The 21661-nt window shown below is 44.5% G+C and overlaps 1 protein-coding gene across 4 annotated transcripts in view; it reads right to left on the bottom strand.

Annotated features, from left to right (window-relative positions):
• Positions 1–21440, bottom strand: part of RTN3 (reticulon 3) — a 72178-nt gene extending 50738 nt beyond the window's left edge. For 2 of the 4 annotated variants that reach the window (XM_082270183.1, XM_082270185.1), the window contains exons 1-2: positions 21302–21440; positions 15857–15943 (exon numbers count right to left, since the gene is read on the bottom strand). In XM_082270183.1, the coding sequence (XP_082126309.1) occupies positions 15857–15929 (73 nt within the window). In that variant the 5' untranslated portion in view covers positions 15930–15943; positions 21302–21440. The remainder of the gene's footprint in view (positions 1–15856; positions 15944–21301) is intronic. The other 2 variants (XM_082270184.1, XM_082270186.1) reach the window with 1 other exon arrangement.
• Between the last annotated feature and the right edge of the window lie 221 nt (positions 21441–21661).

The following is a 21661-nucleotide window of genomic DNA, read 5'->3' as shown; positions in this document are numbered from 1 at the left end:
CTTCAATGATATGAAGTCCGTGCCGGCCGCTCCGAGGTCGCGGTGCGAGCTGTGCACCGCCACTTCACAGGTCGCCCGGCAAAGTCGGGTCGCCCCAGTGTGAACGGGGTCTTATCATTTTCTTTCCACTTCACAATTACATGCCACTTTGTGTTAGTCTATCAGATAAAATCCCATTTACAATTTTGGCTGTAACATGACAAAATGTGGAAAACTTTACGGGGTATGAATACTTTTTCAAGGCATTGTATATCTTAGACAATAGCCCTTTTTATCCTGCACTTTGTATTTTCAAATCTAAATTCTGAAGAAAAAAGTGGATTCCGGAATGAAAATACTGTACATCTGCAAATTCTTATTTTGTGGGTAAACTTTCAGCCAATTTATGATTACTTCACTACAATCTATTGGTCAATAGAGAAGCTGAAGAGAGAACTGCATTTCACTAACAACTTACAAGTTTGTTCACATTTCTACACCAAGTTTGCTTAAAAGCAGCCCAAGTTTGCAGTACAAATCAGAAAAAAAAAAAAAAAAAAAGTGTGCCAAAATTAAAAGCTCATCATATGTTATCCTTCCTAAGACTAGCACCTTTCTTACAATATACCATGAAGAACCAAAATGATGGTCTCTGGGATTTTTCCTTTGCATGGTATCCTATAGCAATGCTTTGAAATGTTATTACACTTGCATCTAGCCCCTGGCGAATGCACAACTTCATTTATTCAATAAGACAGCCTAAAATGTTGATACAAGCTTTCATTTACCATGAATGGACTAGAAAACATGAATCTCAAAGATGAATGCGTTAAAACCCATGAGTATGCAGATTGTGTACATTTTGAGTATTTTTTTTCTTACTACATGACATAGGAACATGATACAATTGTCCTTTCCTTGCGTACAATATTCCTTTCTGGTCTGACACGCTATTACCTACTACAACCAATTTGTGGGTAAAGTTTGCAATTCATATGACCATTGAATACCACCTTACACATGAAAATCTGAAATTCAGATTTATTTCTACATCAACTGTCTACATCTCCAATTCCAGTTCAGTGTATCACTTGCAATAATAAGGTGATAACTGGCCCCTGAGCATGTTTCTGAGAGAATCATCAAGAGTGCTTTTGGATGCCAGAAGAGCTGTGCTAGCGCAGAGAATTTACGGCTTGCTTGAAAATCCCTGTAGAACAGAAGCCAACTCTGCATTTTTCTAAAGAAGAAGCATCCCATAGCATCCCGCATCACCGCCAGGAGTGAGTCAGGATCCCAGGACCCACGAGTGCCAGCGTTCCACCAGTTGACGGGGAGCCCACGGACACCACCGAGGCCGTCCCTGTACACACGGAGGAACCCCCCCTGCCGCTCTCACCGGGATCCACTGCCTCCACCACCAGGACCCGCTCCAGTGATGCTCCTGATGATCAACATTACTTGACTAACTGCATCTTATTCACCGACTAAATGTGAGTGTAATACTGCTGCACATACTTCAATAAATGTCTTGCTGCACTTAGAAGGCGCTGCCTTCCCTCTTGTCTCCCCCCAGAGATCTCTTCTGTCTCTTCCGCCGGCAGCCGCTACAGTGGACAGCTACCCCCTGAACTGTTTGGGGGTCCCCCTACCCCTGGTGTTTCCCTTCTCCCTTCCCCCCCTCCCCAGGACCAGATTTTTTGAGACCTCTTCTTGCGCCAATTCACCACTAAACCATTAACTGTGCATAAATGCTACACAACATTGGCTGGCCTGGAGAAAATAAAAATTTGAACTCGGTGCTGGTGATTTCAAGGGAGGGATGACGATTTATTGCCTGTTATTTTCTGTAAAACATCTGTGCGATGTATAGCCTTCATTTTTGAAATACAGTAATTAAATGTACCCACTTTATACACTTCACAGCCAAATCAGATATCTGTTAAAAATAAAATGAGCTGATAACACGTATTTTTCACCTGATGTGTTACCCATCGACATTCAAAAGAAGCGGTGTGCTTTTATACTTCAAATTTGTGGTCAAGCCCCCCCTTTTTCCCCTCTTGCATCTGAGCTACTTTTGCATATAAATGAAAAAAAACAAAAAAAAAAAAAAAAAACACTGTTCTGGTATGAACACAAAATCTGGAATCGTGTTTTACTTTCACTTTGATGGTAATGGTAAACAGGGCTAGTAAAGGGAGTGAATCTCCCTATCGGGGGCTAAGACAGCAGTAAAGATCTGACAGTCGTTTCTAATCCATATATATTTGAAGAATATACATTATATACATATATATATTACATATACATATATATATATTACATATATATATATATATATATATATATATATATATATATATATATATATATATATATATATATATATATATATATATATATATAATGTTTGAAGATTACCACCCTGCTTTATGCACCATTTGAATTCTGTTGGAATCATTTACTTATGGAGATTATTTCTACACTGAAGAACATTTTTTTTTTTTCTACTCCATCTGTAGCCCTCGAAATACAACTAGAGTGAAATCCCAGCTATACACCCAACTAGCCTTAAGATTTTTTTATCTTTTAGGCGGATGCAGCATCGGTCCCCTGCCCACTCTAAGACTAAGAACTGAGCTATCAAAACACTGCTGATTGCTCAGTTTGTCAGTGCTCAATGAGCAGAGAGCTGGTGACTGTCAGTCACTGCTGTCTGCTCTGCCCCCCACTCGGTGTCAGTCCAGGCTCTAACGGTCACGATCTTTCCTCAGCCTGGTCCAGGTCTGACCTTCAGTCTGCTGTCAGATGAAAAACAGGTCCCAGGATTGCAGAACGAACTGCACTCCTGTGATCCACAGGAGAAGTACAGCCAAACCAGCTTTGGCTGTACTTCTCCTTTAAACCTATTCCCTCCCCCTAACACCTATGCTAACTAGCATGCAAGAAAAATGTATACACAACTAGTTTCAGGTCGCTCCAGTTTGGTCATGTAATTCGGCTCCCTTATGTCAGCCAGCGCAGCTGCTGGGGAGAGGAAGCACTGAGAACAGATGGGATATTGATGCTTATGGGTGATGTCACCAAAGTTTTACTAGACATCATCACAATGCTCTCTCCTCCACCCTGTGGCTGCCACAAGGAATCATTTGTCAGGACTGGAGCAGGCTTAAAATAAAATAAGTATATAAAGCTTTCTTACACAGGTTAATTAGTATAGGTTTTAGGAGAGGGAGGGAACAGTTTTAGGGCTAGTTAGGTCTATAGCCTGAATTCCACCTAAAAGTGGTTGTAAACCCTTACATATACCCAATGAAGTGGCAAGCCTCAGGTGATACACAGATGAAACAAACAGAAGTTGTACCCGTTTATCCACAGTCCTCTCTTCTCTACAGCCCTTCTAAGTGCAGACATTACATAGCTTGTCTGTGCTTTCAGAAGCTGACAGACTGTGTGCACAAGCTTCCTCCTGTCACCTTTTTATTTCTTGGTGTCAGGAAAACTTGTCAGAAGTGACTAGTGCAGATAACAGAGGAACAAGCAGGAGACAGAAATGACACTTAGGATCAGTGCACCCTATAGAGGGAAATGGTTTGTTCATATTTCACGTCTGCGGTGTACAATCACTTTAATGTGGCTTACCATGGTAAAACTCTTTACAGCCTTGGTTTACAAAAAAAAAAAAAAAATTACACATCTCTGTATGGATTAGCAATTTGTAATTCACCTCCAGCACAAGGCAAAGTTCATGAAGTATCCATTTTGCTCACTGCTGATGCAACTGTACATACAACATACTGTCTGCAACAACAGAAAAAAAGCCAACAACAATCTATCCAGTGTGACACCCTGTTATTACAAAGCGACACATCCAATTGGTGGCCATAGATAGATCGAAGTCTAGCAGGGAACGGGCAAATTTTAATAAGGGCATTTTCTGTTCCTGTTTTGAAAGAAGTCAATCTTTAAATCAACTTCTGTAGAATGAACAAGTTGGGAAACTTTTGGCGATCAGCGGTTGCAGCCAATCGACTCATTGTATTCTGATTGCTGAGTCCCGGCTTTTCCCGGCAGAGAAATTCCTCCATCCATGGTGGATGGAGAAAAATCGGTTTCCTGGCCCAAAAAAAAAAAAAATTAGCAATCTATGGCCAGCATAACTGTGCCAGTGGAATCCATTAAGTAACCGTTTTATAAAATGCAACACTACGCAGCTTTAATATGTAATTTTTAGGATAGAACAGTAATTATTCTAGACTCCATTTAGTAAGTACAGCTGTCCAGGCACAAATAAACACTGATATATGTAGGTTTTAAAATAAAGTTAACTTTTTCATTTTAAAAAGGAGACCAGGGCAAGCACCTAAAACGGTTTCAACATCACCTTCTGGTAATCCGGCACTTATTCTAGCACAATGATGGTGAACCTTGGCACCCCAGATGTTTTGGAACTACATTTCCCATGGTGCTCAGGCACTCTGTAGTGTAAGTTAAGCATCATGGGAAATGTAGTTCCAAAACATCTGGGGTGCCAAGGTTCACCATCAAGGTTCTAGCACCTAGCAGGGGGAGAGATAGAAGAATTATGACCTCATCAGTGTGCTGCTTCTTTCTTTGTCCAATTAGCAAACTGAGGGTGTGTCCGGGTTTTACTGTAATGCTGCTGCTGGACTTGAGGCCCAGATTCCGCTATACTGTCTGGATCATGGACTGGCTGAAGAATTACAAAACCTTTGGTGAATACATTAGTAACCATAAATTGTGTTTATTTTGCTGAGGACAGCCTTAAACTAAATGTACAAAGTGTAATAAAGTTTCTTGCATGCAACAGTGACACCTTCAGGTCCAAAAGACCGTGTTTATATTCTAATTTTTTTATACATCCAGTACTTTAACTTACAAAATATATAAACTATGCACGATTTGCTCAAAGGACTGGAAACCAATGAGACAACAATGCAATAGGTTTCACCAATCTTTATTATGGAACAAATAATATATATATATAAAAACACGTCACACCAGACTAGTTCAACCTACGACATAAATGATACAATATCCCATTTCCCAAATGTAATACTCAACTCTAGATCTAAGATAACTGGTCATTCTGTCTGAGAGTGTGTATATGTAAGATACGAGTCTTTCCCATTTATCATGCCTATGTAAAATCTTTAATGCTCAGGTTGCAGCATACACACTGAGGATCAGGAGATGCAGTACAGGGCAGCCTTCCTCAACCTTTTCAACACAGAGGAACCCTTAAAATAATTTTCAGGTCTCAGGGAACCCCTGCTAAAAATGACTATATTTACAACTCATGATACATTAGTGTGATTGTAAGTGGGATGAGTTCTTAAACCGGGAAAAATTACATTCTTCCGGATAGCTAAAAAGATCAATGGTGTCAGGGGGGAATTTATCTGAGGAGGCAGAAACTCAAGGAACCCCTAGCAACCTCTGGAGGAACCCTGGTTGAGAAACACTGATATAGATCCTAAAAGGTATGGCCAAAGCTATTTTGGCTATACTTCTGCTGTAGGGCACAGGAGTGCAATTTGTTCTGCACACCTGTGACCTGATTTCGGCCAACAATGGGCTGAAGCTCACTGTCGGCTGACACTCAGCCGAGTTCCAAGCTCAGGAAAGTTCCCAACAACAGTTTGGATCCACCCAGATGCCTGGTCTGGTAACCGGCTCAGCCTTTCAGCGATTTGCAAGTGAGCACTGTCAGGCGGGTATCTCCGCTGACAGGGAAGTGAAGGGCGCACTTAGTCACAGCTATTAGCAGCCCCTCGCCCGCCAGGTGTGTTAGTTCATTCATACACAGATTCGTAGCAGTGACATCACCGGGAGGCCGGCCAGAGGCAGGATTTTTTAAACCTACGCTGCGCCCACCATTGATTTCGGCATCTAACCCATTTTCGCCCGAAATAGAATAAGCCCATTTTCGGCCGAAAATTTTGGTTGCCGAAATTTCAGTGCACCACTAAAAAATATGCATGTTTAAATTTGGAGCTGCCAACATCTCAACATTCTGATCATTTTAATAACAAAAGCTGCAAGTAATGCATGCAAAATGTTTAGGGCTTGGTAATAGTCAACACTGACATGTCTTATATTGGCCTACAAGTCAAGTCTATTTGAGGAATATGAACACCAGTATAAAAGAATCAGAAGGTTTTGTCTGCTTTCCATGCTGACCACTATCTGATAAAGCCAGTGAGAGCTGACAAATGCCTAACTGCCACCAGGATGATTTTGACTCAGGGTCTGAGACAACATATTGATTCCCAGAAGGTTCTGTGTGATGTAGAATCCCCGACTGGCCACTTGAGAAAATGGCGGGTAACCAATGCCTCTGCTTCAGGGCCTGCATTAAAATAGCTGGAAATAGCTGTATTATGGCGGTACAACTGATCTCAGAAGTATTCCACTACAAGAGACAGTTTACAGTTTTTCTGCACATGTGAAACAGCCCTTTAAACACTAAAGGTGACTTAACAGCGGACCCCCTCCCGCCTGTACTTGCCACCAGCGTCTCTCAGCTGTCAGGGCTCCTGCAGTCACTCTGCCAGTACGGGGGTTCGAAATCCACACTGCTCTCTCTCTCTTCTCTATCCACTGCTGCCAGGACAGACCAGATAGATTTGGACTGGTCAGTATCGTCACATGGATGGCATCCTGGCAGCACAGTACAGATAAGATAGGGAGCAGCGGGGATTTGAAACCCCTGGACCAGTGGAGTGGATGCAGGAAGCCTGACAGCTGAGAATCACCACCGGTTAGTACGGGGGTGGTCGTGGGGGGTTTGGGTCCGCTATTAGGTCATACTTACAGTTTTTCTGTAAAAAGTTGAAAACTAGAACAGCACTTAATGTTTTTTGTGTTTTTATTGAAAGAAACGCGGGGGCTGGGCACACCTAAAGTTTGTTAATGACTTTAGATTCACTTTAAGCTATAATGATAAAATATGACCATACAGCAAAGACATAAGCTTGATATGAAAACGGTACAAAGGTACTCAAGTACTGAGGAAGAATAATCCATCATTAGTTTCATTACAGCTATAGCAAACCTACCAATGATGGAAAAGGTGCATTACAACCTATTTTATTGTTGGTTCCTTTCTTTCTGGTCTTATCTGCCTGTACTGCTCTCCTAAATCTGCTGACTGTTTTTTGTGGGTTTGTTATCTATTTTGTCTGAGGGCTATTGATAGCTGCCAGATGGAGACAGCTGGTGAACTCTTCATAATATACAGAACAATGTATCAAATAATTTGTTATTGTATTTCTTTTTTTTTTTTTTACTGGGCTAAACAAACTAAATCTAATGGACCGTATAAACCTGATTTAACCACTTCCGAACCGCCCACCATGTATTTACTTCATTACTTTGACGTTAAATACTGGAGTTATGGCAGCAGATAGCTGCCATAACCCCAGTATTTTCTTACACGGCGGGCTGTCCTCTTATGCATAAAAGTGGTCTCATCGGCGGACCCGCCACAGGATCACTATTATGGGCAGTGGGAGAGGTACCCATCCGGCTCCCCGGTAGTTTTCCCAGCTTACCGGGGCCGTCGGCAGCAGGGAATCCAATCCGCTCTCCCGTTGGGCAGGAAGTCAAGTGAGGGCAAGATGGCCCCCCACTTGACTTTATGCCCTCGGAGGAACAGAGCGACGTCAAACGTCACTTCTGCCCAACGGCCTTAAAGGGACAATTTTTTTTTTATACAAAAAGACTTTTTCTTAATGCTTTTCAAGAGGAAGTAAACTTCCTCTGCAAACATATATCTAGAAGCAAGTCTATAATAAGGCTTACCTATATGTAGTGAAAATATCTCCTAACCCTGTACCATTTAGGAGATATTTACATCACATTCAGCCAGGGACATCACTGGCGCATGTTCTCTGAAGGAACGGCCACGGGTGCTGTTCCTTCCGAGCCCTGCGCCGTGAATGGCGGCTACCGCGTGCATGCGTGGGAGTGACGTTATCGTGGCTCTGGCCAAACACAGCGCCAGAGGCCGTGAACCCGGAAGAATGTCAACGGTGAAACCGATGTGCGGGCACCACCGTGGGGGCTTCATGTGCGATGCATACTAGCTCATTATGCCTTTGTGTTTTTTTTTTTTGGAGTTTACAATCTCTAAGTGTAAATGTGAGATCTGAGGTCTTTTTGACGCCAGATCTCACATTAAAGAGGATGTGTCCTGCTTACTTCTATTACAATGGATGTTTACATTCCTTTTAATAGGAATAAAAGTGATCAAACCACACATTTGAGGTATCGCTGCGATTGTTAGAGCGAGAGCTAAACTGGTAACCTGTAGAAGTTTTTAAAGTGTCGCCTATGGAAACCATGGAGTACCAAGGTTTGTCGGAATTCCATGAACGTGCGCAATTTTAAAGCATGACATGTTAGGTATCAATTTACTCGGTGTAACATTATAGAAAATAAATTGGGCTAACCGTTTTCTTATTTAATTTAAAAAAAGTGTATTTTTTCCAAAATAAAAATTGCGTTTGTAAGACCGCTGCTCAAATACGGTGTGACAAAGTATTGCGACGATCTCCATTTTAATCTCAAAAAAAAAAAAAAAAAAAAAAAGGTCCTTAAGTGTCGGTTTACACTAGAGCGACACGACTTCGGACGAGTTATGCCGTCGCCCGTGCACCACGACTTCGGAGCGGCTTGCAATGACTTCACATAATGGAAGTCAATGCAAGTCACTCCGATGTCGCACCGAAGTAGTGCAGGAACCTTTTTCTAAGTCGGAGCGACTTGAGTCGCTCCTATTAGAACGGTTCCAATTGCACAGTATGGTCCGCTACTTGTCAGGCGACCAAGTCGCTTGACAAGTCGGAACAGTGTGAACCAGCACTAAGTGGTTAATTGTCACTGTTCCACTGAAGAACAGTAAACTTAATTGTGTACTTTGGGAAACTCAGATCATGTTAAATATAAACTCCAGGTAAACATGAAAGAAGAATTTGACTATTAAATATATGTATCCCTCAATGATGGCAAAATAATTACTAAATCCACAGTAAGCTCTGAAGAAGGGAGTGAGTCTCCCAAAACGCGTCTGCTTTCCAACAAGATGGTCTAACGATGGAACATATCATCCATGAATTAGGCATCCATGTTATATGTCTGCTGTTTTTAAAGGTTTGTGAATAAATGGATTTTTGTAAGATCTTACCGTAAAATCCTTTTCTCTTAAGCTCATTGACAGACGTAGTCTTCTTGATTCTCAAGAGCTGGGTTATGTTGTCTCCGCAGGAGTAGGACTAGGCAGAAAGACAAAACGTTCTGGCTCCACCTTAGGGGCAGTCCCTGAGGGTATATCCTCCCTCTCTCTGCTACAGGGAATCAGTTCTGTTTTAAAGCAGTACAGAGAATTTAACCCAACCCAACTCAATGATAGAGGGGCGGGTACTACGTCTGTCAATGAGCTTAAGAGAAAAGGATTTTACGGTAAGATCTTACAAAAATCCATTTTTCTCTATCGCTCATTGACAGACGTAGTCTTCTTGATTCTCAAGAGCTGGGACATCCAGAAGCAGTGCCACAAAATGAGGGGTGGGATTGACAGAATCAAAATCCAATCTAGAAGGCCCAACCGGAGCCAACCAGAAGTATCAAAGGACTCATCGAGTTAACAGATGAGACCTACCCCACAAATCCTCGAGGTAGACCAACAGTCTCCTCAAACAGTGGCCTGCAGGAACCTTGCAGCCAGAAGAGGCATCTGACGATGCCATCACATAAACCTTATACAATATTGTAAAAGGTATGAACCGACTACTAAACAGTCGCCTTGAAAACCTGAACCACTGACGCCTGATGGTGGAAGGTCCAGGAAACTCTAAGCGCCCGAGTAGAATGCGCCTTAACAGGGAACGGGGGATCCCGACCCTTAGATAAAATAAGCCTATACCACCGTCTGTCTGATCCATCTAAAGATGGTCGCAGCAGAACAGGCAACCCCTTCTTAGGGCCATCCGTGATCACAAACAGTGAATCCGTCTTACAAATTGAATCCGTAGTATTCAAGTATATCCTGATCGCCCGAACTACATCCAAGGAATGCCATGCAAATTCTCGAGGATGATTGGGCTAAGGACATAGGAAGGACAATACACTGTCCTTATTCAATGAAACTTTGAAACCACCTTAGAAGGAAGGATGGATTCGGATGAAGAACAACCTTATCCCTATGAACCACCAGATCTGGGGAACAACAGTATAATGCAGCCAGTTCTGACGCCCTGCGTGCAGAAGTGATAGCCACCAAGAAGACCACCTTCTGGGATAAAGTAGGCAAGGGAATCTCCCTGATATTTTCAAAGGGAGGTGTCTGAAGAACCGACAGCACCAAATTAAGATCCCAGGATGGTAACGGCGCGTGCACTGGCAGAGCCAGGTGTCGCACCCCCTGGATGAAATTCCGCACCAAGGAATGAGTAGACAAAAGCTTCTGAAAGAAGATAGCAAATGCTGAAACCAGACCCTTGATAACACTCAAGGCCAGCTTCTGCTCAACTCCCTGTTGCAGAAAGCCAATATTCGGACTACCGAATAAAGATGTAGATGGAACCCAAGGGATTCACATCACACAATATAAGACTTCCATGTACGATGATAATCTTTCTGGAAGTCGCTTTCCTTGTTTTAACTAGAGTAGGAATAACTGAAGCTGACAATCCCTTGACCTTCAGCACCTGGGTCTCAATAACCAGGCCGTTTAAAACCAGCGATCGTAAAACAGGATGGAAGATCGGTCCCTGAGACAGTAGATCCTCCCTGAGAGGAAGTCTCCACGGGACGTCCGCCATCAGTCTGACCAAGTCGGCGTAACAAGCTCGACGAGGCCAGTCCGGAGCTGCCAGGATTACTGGAATTCCTTCCTCCTCTATCTTGCGAAGAAGTCTTGGCAGTAACCCAAGAGGAGGGAAGGCATACATTAGCTGGTATTGCCCCCACGGGGCGATCAGTGCGTCTGCGGTTTCTGCTAGAGGATCGCGGGAGCGAGCCACGAATCTCTGAACTTTCCTGTTGAATCGAGATGCCAACAGATCCATATCCGGGGTGCCCCATCGTAGGCACAACTGGTGGAAAAAGTCTGAATGGAGGGACCATTCCCCCTGATCCAGAGTCTGACGGCTGAGATAATCTGCCTGCCAATTCTCCACCCCCGGAATGAACACCGCAGAGATTGCTGGAACAAATCGTTCCGCCCAGCGAAGAATGCAAGCCACTTCTTTGGCCGCTCGGACACTCTTGGTGCCCCCCTGGTGACTGACATAAGCCACGGCCGTGGCGTTGTCCGACTGGATCCGAACCGGGCTGCCCTGGAGCTGCTCGGTCCAGTGAATCAGACAAAGTCTGATCGCTCTCAGTTCCAATACATTTATCGGTAACCTGGATTCTTCCGGGGACCAAAGTCCCTGGACAGATAACTGACCGAGAATTCCTCCCCATCCGGATAGACTGGCATCCGTGGTCACTGTCGTCCAATATATTGGCAGAAATGACTTTCCCTGGCTGAGCATTGGAGACCGAAGCCACCAGACCAGAGACTCTCTGGTCTGTTTGCTCAATCGGATCAGATTGTCCAGGGATTCCGGATTCCGATTCCATCTGAGAGGAATCTCTTGCTGAAGAATTCGGGTATGGGACTGGGCAAATGGGACTGCTTCGAAGGAAGCCACCATCAACCCCAGACCCCTCATGCAAGTCCGAAGGGAAGACCAGCTGTTGGTGGACTGCTGATTGAATCTTTCGGAGTTTCCCTACCGGAAGAAAAAACTCTTGTCCTGTGTCTAGAATTAGACCCAGATATTCGAGCCTCTGGGTGGGAACCAGAAATGACTTTTGCTGGTTCACCAGCCACCCGAATTCCTGTAAAGAAATCATAGTAATTTCTATGTTTTGTAGCAAGGTCTGAGGAGACTCTGCATGAAGCAGAAGATCGTCTAGGTAACCTAGAATCGATATGCCTCTTTGGCGCAGAAGTGCCAACACCTTCGTGAAGACCCGCGGAGCCGTGGCGAGACCGAGAGGTAACGCCACAAACTGATAGTGGTTCTCTTCTACGGAAAAACGTAGAAACCGCTGATGTCCTGCGAAAATGGGAATGTGAAGATATGCGTCCTAGATGTCTATGGACGCTAGGACATCCCCTGGATGCAGAAAGGCTGCTACTGTGCGAATGGACTCCATTCTGAATCTTCTTATGTAGACAAAAGAATTGAGTGCCCTTAAGTCCAGAATTGGACGCACTTTGCCCTCTTTCCTGAGTATTGTAAATAGGTTTGAATAAAAACCCCTGAAAGCGTTCTGTCCAAGGAACGTGGACTACCACTCCTTGTTGTAGTAAATCTGTGACTGCTCTCCACAGATCGTCTAAACGATCCGGGGATAGTCGGCTATTGGAAGGGAAGAATCGCGCCGGTGGGAGAGATCGAAGCTCGATCTTGTACCCTGACCTTATGACTTCGCAATCCCATCTGTCCGGGATTCTGGAAAGCCATGGATCCGGGAACCGGCGAAGACGTCCCCCCACCCCAGTTATGGGTGGGGGGCGCACCTTCAGGCTTTGGACGGTTTATCTTCAGGTCTAGAGGGGGCGGGCTTTTGCTTGCCCGACCAACGACCCCTGACGCCTCCTGCAGGAGCTTTGGAGGACTTAATCTTTTCACCCGCGGGACGAAAAAAAAACCTCTTGTGAGCAGAAAAAGAAGGCCCTCGTCTTTGACGAGTTCCTTTACCTTTAAAATTTTGCGGTAAAAAGGTGCTCTTTCCACCCGTGAGATCCTTAATGATCTCATCTAAGTTGGCTCCAAATAGACGCTCTCCTAAAAAGGGGAAATTAGCCAATGCTTTTTTGGAACCTTGGTCGGCTAACCAACCTTTTAGCCACAGTGTACGCTTGAGAACCACCGCTGAGACAGAGGCTCGCGCCAATAATGAAGTGGCGTCTAACGCCGCATCACACACAAACTGTAACCCCTGTATCATCTGTTCCAACAAATCTGATACCGCCTGAGGGACCTCTTCTAGGTCCCGGCGTAACCACTTGGTCCATACAGTTACAGCCTGCGAAACCAGACCAATAGCAATTATTGGTCTGAAAGCTGATCCAATCAAGGTAAACATGGTGCGAGACATAGCTTCTATCTTGCGATCCACTGGATCTTTAAAAGACGGAGCGTCTTCTAGAGGAATAACCGTGGCTTTATTCAATCTAGCAATTGGTGAATCCACCACAGGTGGTTCTGTCCATTTCTTAATGAGGGTTTCCTCAAACGGATAACGCCTGTTAATGCGTTTAGAAATAGTAGAAATGCGTTTTGGCAGACTCCATTCTTCTTTGATTGGATTGCCAAAACATTTGGGCAATGGAAAAAACCTTCGCCACTAGATGCGTTTTTAGTCCCAAAAGGGATTTCAGTTTCAGCTATTTCTGACGGAATACCCTGTAATCTTAAGGTCTCTTGAACAGATACCATGAGTGCGTTTACCAACGCTTCCTCTCTGGCTATGGCTGATGCCGAAACATCCTCCTCACTGTCTCAAAAGACAGTACACGAGACACCAATACCAGATGAAGTACCTGCAACTGCAGAAATAGGCTCAGAGTCTGAATCCGAGGTTTCAGATAATAAGGGGTTAGGCGGGGGTCGCTTACTTGCGCCCTGTCCCTGACAAGCCACTTCCACCCGGGACACAAGCTTCCATAATAGCGGACAATGATTTAATCGTCAGTGGGGTGCTGGAGGATCCCGCAGACCCCTCGAGGGGATCCGGAGGAGATACATGAGTGGCAGGGTCCATGATAATTCAGGACACCTTTGCCAGAAAACACAAAAAAACTTTTTTTTTTTTTTTTTTTTTTAAAATAAAAAATACCTCTTTTTTTTTTTTTATGTGTCTCCCCCTAGCGCAATAGCGCCCCTCAGAGTACCTGCTTCTCGATCCCACAGAGAGAGAGAGGGACCCCCAAGGCTCACCAACCGATGCAGTGAAGTTTCCAACCAACTGCAGTCAGCGTCTGTCTTTACAGACTGGAAGGAGCTGTTGCTTTTTCCCGGGTAGAAGGACGTGGCTCCGCCCCCTGTGTACGCCTTCCGGCGTTCCCAGCTCTCCACGAGGTAGCTGGGCTCATGAAACATGGCCGCCCCCATATAGGAGACATTAGACTCCAAAAACATGGCGGCCGGCGTGACCTGAGGACATGCATGCACCTGGTCTAAGGCAAAATGGCGGCGGACCGCCGAAAACGTTTTTCCCAGCACATCCACCTGCATCTCTGCTGAGTGGCGATTGATAGATCTACAGGAGATACACTACAAATAAGGTAGGATTATACCTCCTATGTCTGCTGTAATGCTACAGTCTGCTGGGTAGAGTGTTAGCTCTCAAACCAAGTCCACTTCCCACAAACACATACTGTATTTACAAGGGGGACTTTTAGTGTCAGATATATACTGACCATGTATGGAGGGGCCCATAATTCATACTGCCTCATAACGAGGAAAGAAAAAAGGGAACGTTTACTCACCATACCGAACCGACAGGCACCCTCTCTTCACAATACCCTCTCCACCGGGGTGGGGGTTTGTGGACCACTCCGGACGCCTCGACTCTCAGGTTCCTGGCGTCCAAGCGAGACTTTTAACTCGCAAGGTCAGTCCCTCCACTGGGACTCCGTCGCGGCCGACCCAGCGCGGAGCTCTGGTCTGCACGCGCTCGTAGGCAGAAACCAGGGTGACCACTGGATCTCAACATCCAGCCCGTCGCCCGGCCCCGCATACTTACTTGAATGTGTCGCGGCCGACCAAGCGCAATGCAATGGTCTGCGCGCGCTCGTAGGCCGGCTGGGGTGACCACTAGTGTCGCCCAGTCCGGCGTTTTTTGCTTGAAGATCTCACAGGAAAAACACTGGAGAAAAAACTACCTAAAAAATATTTCTTCTAAAGAAAAAAATCTTGCCAGGACCAAAAAGATCCCAGCAAGGAGCTTAGGTCCTTACTCCTGACTAGACAGAAAAAAACTGATTCCCTGTAGCAGAGAGAGGGAGGATATACCCTCAGGGACTGCCCCTAAGGTGGAGCCAGAACGTTTTGTCTTTCTGCCTAGTCCTACTCCTGCGGAGACAACATAACCCAGCTCTTGAGAATCAAGAAGACTACGTCTGTCAATGAGCGATAGAGAAATCCATTTGTCTTGGGGATTTGATAAATTGTTTGGTGGTGATGCACAAGGAGTTTATGCCATCTTCTGTGTGTTTTTTTGGTAATTAAGCCCCTGCATACCAAGATTTAATCATAAAGGAAGTCAATTAAGACTTTATCTAACAATGGGATATTATTTACAGGAGGGAGGCCCCAAAAGTATGCAGAGGATCTTTCACTGCCCAGTTAACAGGTTGGACAGGAAGGTGACCAAGAAACTAACATTAAACTCTATGAGAGGAGTACTGTATAAAATCCGCAACCCCCCCCAGCCAGCAGACTTTAAAAGAAGCGCTGCCATTTTTTCTTATAACAATACGAGTGACTACAAATACCACAGCTTGGCGTAGAGGGAGTGTAGGACTGTGCACACGGAGGACACCTGAATCTGACATATATGAGCTACAGAATTTGAAAACATAATTTTTCCCTGGAGTTCCCGTTAAATATTTCTATTGGTAATATGCAATCTAAAATTAGTTATACTAAAACATTAAATGTCACTGTAGGAATATACCTTTTTGTGTTTTATCTATTTTTTAGCATTTAACAAACCTTCATAAGGTGTATGCATTGCATATAAATATTGACACATTTCAAAGCATGTACAGAGATGATGAATTTACCTCCACAGCTGCCGCTCTTCTCTCCGGCTGATGAAGATATGAGCGAAGACTGGTGCACACTGGATTCGGCCATGTTGCTGACAATCACTGCATTTAGACAGCACATGTACAATTGAGTATACACAAGAGTAGAAAGAAACATATGACATATAATGTGATCTTTTATGACGTGCACTAATGGCTGTACTTTCGGTATCTTTCAGAATAAAAATGTGCAATGAAAGGAGAGGTTTGGTGAAAAAAAAAAAAATCAACTAAATAATGCAAACCGTATATGGGAAAACTGTAGGTCTTTAAAAAAAAAAGAAAGAAGAAAAGAAAAACCTGTTGATCCTACCAGTGCAGGAGACTTTGTTAATAAATGACACCAATTTCCCCTGCAGTGAATTTACCATACCGTTCTCACCCTGTTCAACGCTGCAAGGTCATACAAGTAGAGAAGGGTTCGCCTCCATCTTTCCCAAAGTGTTGCAATTAGCAGTACAGCTCTGTTCACATCACTCAGGTAGAAGAGTAAAGCCTGGTACACATTAGTTTTTTTTGTTTGTTCAATCCACCAGGGCTGAACAAAAAACCTCACAGCTCAGCCTGATAGTACTAACTATGCGATGTTAGTACAGCGATCGTCCCTGCTATGCTAATCTGTTCTGAAGGGGGGGGGGGGGGGTATCCCTCCAGGACACTCCGGTCAGGGCTCTTATGGGCCATACACACTAAGATTTTCTGAAGACTTTTTCCTTTAGACTTACCAAAACCATATAGTATGGAGGTCAAACCTAAACACTTTCAATTTGTATGCAATCTGGCAGGCCCTTGCACTACATAGAAAAGGTAAATCTGAAGGAAATCTAACAACAAAAGTTGGATAGTGTGTATCCAGCTTTAAGCCCCGTACACACGAGAAGAAATTCGGCCGGGAAATTTCGTCCGACGACCGATCTGCCGATTTTCGGATTGTTAGTATGGTGCTTTCGACAGCCGACTCCGACCTTTCGGCTGACAAAATCCTGATGTGCAGGCATTAAAATCCGGTCAGCGGAAATTCGTTGCATGTGTACGGAGCTTTAGGCTTTGGCGGAGAGCGCTGATCGGCAGACCTTTTTCAGTCATGCCCCCTCGGCAGCAGCCAGTCAAGCGGCTTCTGTCGGATCAGCTGCAGTACAGCTGAATGTCAGCCGGTTTCTAATGAACATTTGACCCAAGTGTATTAGGTGTAAAGCCAACTATGCACATACAGATGTCTTCATCCACACTATGCAGCATAACTGTGTCTCCTCTGCTGGCTATCAGAATACTCAAATAGTGCCTGCAGTCACTATTCAATCGACAATTTGCCATCTGGTACCCACAACAAAAGTCAACTGAAATATAGAATTTTTGATGAGCCAGGTGATGCTGAAAAGACAGTCCATAGCTCTAAAGTAACCTGTTTATGGCAGCAATTCTGGCTGTGAAGCATGGGGCTCTAAAGTAACCGGTTTATGGCAGCAATTCTGGCTGTGAAGCATGGGGCTCTAAAGTAACCGGTTTATAGCAGCAATTCTGGCTGTGAAGCATGGGGCTCTCTTCTATTCCTTCTACTGCGTCTTTGGAATTATGTTTAACGCGTTATTAAATCCAAAACCGAAAATGCAATTTATTGCAGCTTACCAATTCTTAAGCTGGATACACACTATACAACTGTTGTTAGATTTCCTTTAGATTTACCTTCAACTATGTAGTGCAAGGGCCTGCCTGATTGCATTCAAATTTAAAGTGTTTAGGTTTGACCTCATATCATATGGTTTTGGTAAATCTAAAAGAAAAAATCTAATGAAAATTGCATAGTGTGCATCCAGCTTTAGATGTGGTGGCTGCACTAGTTTTCTTTTTTACTTTATTCCCCCCTATCTATTTTTAATTTGCTGATCTGGTTAGTAGCACCACCTGTAATAAAGCGCCTACACTCTGGATGAAGGAGCAACAGAGACACCCTTGCAAAGCAGCAATTTCAGTACGGAGGGAGTAGTGTTAGATGAGCTAGCAGATTTAGATACATTAACAAATTAAAGACAAATTCCAGCTAACACTTCATAGGCAGTTATAGCGACAGTGACTAAAAAGGAAAACGAATGCAGCCATCACACCTAAGAAATGGTAAGCTACAACACAATAAAAGTCTGCTTTTAGGTTTAATACTGCTTTAAGGGGTTAACATAAAATTTCGAGCATTCCTGGATAAGATAAGTTTAAGGAACAGTTCACTTTTGGAGCAGGTTACCCGTTACACCCGTATTTAGGATGCAACATGCTTCAGAACTTGCTATTGATCCCCCTCCTGCCCTGCTGTCACATTTCAATGGGATCTGTAAATGAAGAAATGACAAGTTCTGTCTGCCACTGCAGCAGACAGCTTGCAATTAACTGCGAAGGCGCTGATGAGCCTTCATTGAGACTTCCTCCAGTTTTCTACCTTTAAGCCCATACAGAGGTACTGCGAGAAAACTGGAGTAAGTGTCTGCCAGAACCTGACATTGCACCCGTAATCTGCTGATCACAGGTATAATGCTTTGCAAGCTCCTTGGGGGAAAAAAAAAAAAAAAAAAAAAAAAATCAATGTAAAAATAAGTGCATTCATTTATTTTTTCCCCAAAGATGCTTCGAATTATAAAAATGCACTGCAGGCATTAAAGAGGAAGTAAACCCTCCTCAGGAAGTTGTACCTATAGGTAAGCCTATATTAAGGCTTACCTATAGGTACTGTAAATATCTCCTAAACATGTACCGTTTAGGAGATATTTACCTTTAATGCAGCCAGTGACGTCACTGGCGCATGCGCTCTGAAGGAACGGCAGATCGTGCCGTTCCTTCAGAGCCCCGTGCCGTGACCGTCGGCTCCCGCGCGCGTGCGCGGGAGTGACGTCACCGCGGCTCCGGCCAATCAGATGGCCGGATGCCGCGATCCCGGAAGACGGGCGACTATACATGTCGCCCGTCATACAGGTAAGTGGACGGCACGGCGGGGGCTCGTTCTAAGGTAAGTATTTCATAATGAGCTAGTATGCGATGCATACTAGCTCATTATGGGTTTCTCTTTCAGGTTGTAAAGAAGACAAAAAAAAAATTTCTTGGTGTACAACCTCTTTAAAGGGGCAGGAGGAGCTGTAAGTTTAAAGGCAGAGTTCACTTAAAAAAAAAAAGAAGAAGAAAAAAGCATAAGCTGTCTGTTCGTACATCGCAAGGCCAGGTAGTTTCACAATGACAGGAAGAATCAATTAACTACTTAGAGCGCTCAACAGCGCCACGGTAGTTCATTGAGAACTACAAGACGACAGCCGCAAAGGATTTTGGTACTTGTAGTTCGTTCATTCACAAAACTCTGCCCCTAATTCAGGGAGCAGCTGTAGGAGTGGGAACATGTAACACATTCCCAAAGGTGCACTTATCCTTTAAAGTGATTGCAAAGCTCTCTTTTTTTTTTTAAATAACAAACATGTTACGCGTATCTCCTCTGTGCAGTGGTTTTGCGCTTAGCAGCCCCATTCCTTTCCTTCTTGGGTCCCCCTCCAGCGCTCCTGGCTCCCTACGCTTCCCATGGCGACATTCGTATGTATTTGATCCCAAGCCAGACTTTTTGTGTCTATTCAGCCTGGCTCTGCCCCAGTCAGAGGGGGGGGGGGGGGAGGGCAAGCTAAGGTAAATATTAAGGGGGGGGTATGTGTTCTATTATTAAAAGTGTTTTTACCTTTAAGTAGTGCTAAAGGCTTTTTTATCTTAATGCATTCTATCCATGAAGGTAAGAAACCTTCAGTGAGCAGCTCCCTGGATTACTTAGTCAAGCCCGATCCAGCAATGTGCACAGGAGCAGCGGCTCACCCGTGTCGCTCGCTCCTCACTGGCTGAGATACAGCAGCGGGAGCAACTGACTGTAAATCAGAGGCAGTGGAATAAATTTTAAGGGGGGGGGGGGTTGTGTTCTACTGTTAAAAGTTTTTTTACCTTTAAGTAATGCTAGAGGCTTTTTATCTTAATGCATTCTATCCATGAAGGTAAGAAACCTTCAGTGAGCACCTCCCTGGATTACTTAGTCAAGCCCGATCCAGCAATGTGCACAGGAGCAGCGGCTCACCCGTGTCGCTCTCTCCTCGCTGGCTGAGATACAGCAGCGGGAGCAACTGGCTGTCAAGCAGAGGCAGTGGAGACAATCAGTTTCTATAATATCTTCATATCTGAGCAATGTTGGCTCTGGTTACTTTTTCTTTGTTTTGTACTTGTAAACGTTAAGCAAAATAAAGTTAAAGAAAAAAAAAACACAGACAGTGGGAAGGGTGCGAGGGTCAAGCCATGCTTTGTGCGTCTTATGGATACACAGAGCAGGGCTCAGGAGCCGGTGTAGCGCCGGCTAATGCCTCCCGTCGAAGAATGCATGCGCAGTCCCTCAGATGCATTCTTCAACGGGAGACTGCGGGAAAAATCGTCGGATTCTGCCTGACGAACTGCGCATGTGCGCAGCGTCATAGCAGGATCGAAATTCTATTGGGCGGGCTATGGCTGGTCGCGCAGTTTGTCGGATGCACTATCCGGCGATAGATAGAGGCACTTAGCTGGTGGGTGCATCCAGGAGCACAGAAAAAGGACTAGAGAGGAGGAGGATCGGGCTGCTCTGTGCAAAACCAACTGCACGGAGGAGGCAAGTATATGTTTGATATAGAAAAAAATAAAAATAAATTTGGTATCGCTTAAAAGCAGAGAATGTATTTAAGGTAAAAAACAAGCAAAAAAAATTAAAAAAAATAAAACCCTTTCAGCTTTACAACCACTCTAAAAAAAAATATGAGAGCTCCCAACTTCAGCAGGGCAGAATGGCCAGATGCGGCCTACTACTACAATGTTCATCCAATCACTGCATCCTACAAGGGTTGCCATGCAAATTGTGAATTGTCATCTTTTGTCTGCTGATGGCGGTCTATTCCACCCCAGCGAGGGATGTCTGGGCTCTCTTCATACATTAGAAAAGGAGAAAATGAGGAAGGGGTGGATGAGGTCAGGATGTGCTAAGATGGTCAGCAATGACAACCCTCCCAGACAGACACACAGGAAGTGGCGGTGTCCTCTTATTAATGGATCATTTATATAATCAGGTTACATGAATATACAGATCACACACAATCATCCATTCCTGATTAGTCATGTACACGCTGCTCACCTATACATAGGCCAGATAAGAAGGGAAATACAAGAATGATGGTCCTTCAGCATAAAGAAAGCAGCAGCAGCCTCCCTCCCTCCAGTCACAATGTGTACATAGGTCTATATGGGGAAAGCAGCATGAAAGGCTAAAGCATGCACATTAATGCAGCACAAAATGGGCGGGCACACCGTACAGCTCCCTCTACCCACCACACCACACACATACTATACTAATAACACATGAAATAAGGGAATTAGGAAATATAAAATAGATACGTGCGTCTCTCCGTCCTTCTCCTGTCACCGAGCGCGACACCGACACAATGACGCAGCGAACGGGCGACGCCTGCGGAAGGCGGAGCTACGGCACAGGGCGTGGTTCTACCGAGCCGCCAGACATGTGAGCGCTGGGCGTGGCGCGGAGGCTGACCTACATGCGAGTTGGGGCGCTGTAGAAGCGCGCATGCGCATATGCAGGTTACGCCCGTATTTTTTTTTATTTGAACACGCCAAACTTTAATGTTTTACCGCCCTGACAGAAGGGAAATGTCCGCACAAAGGACTCGTTTTATAGCAAAGAAAAAATACAACGCTTTTCACCTAGGAAATGTATTGTCCACTACGTTTTTAATAAGT

Source organism: Pelophylax lessonae (genome assembly GCF_965119305.1).
Source record: "Pelophylax lessonae genome assembly, chromosome: 10".
Classification (NCBI taxonomy): Eukaryota; Metazoa; Chordata; class Amphibia; order Anura; family Ranidae; genus Pelophylax; species Pelophylax lessonae.
The sequence above is the reverse complement of the archived record's forward strand: the minus strand, read 5'-3'. Positions and strand labels throughout refer to the sequence as shown.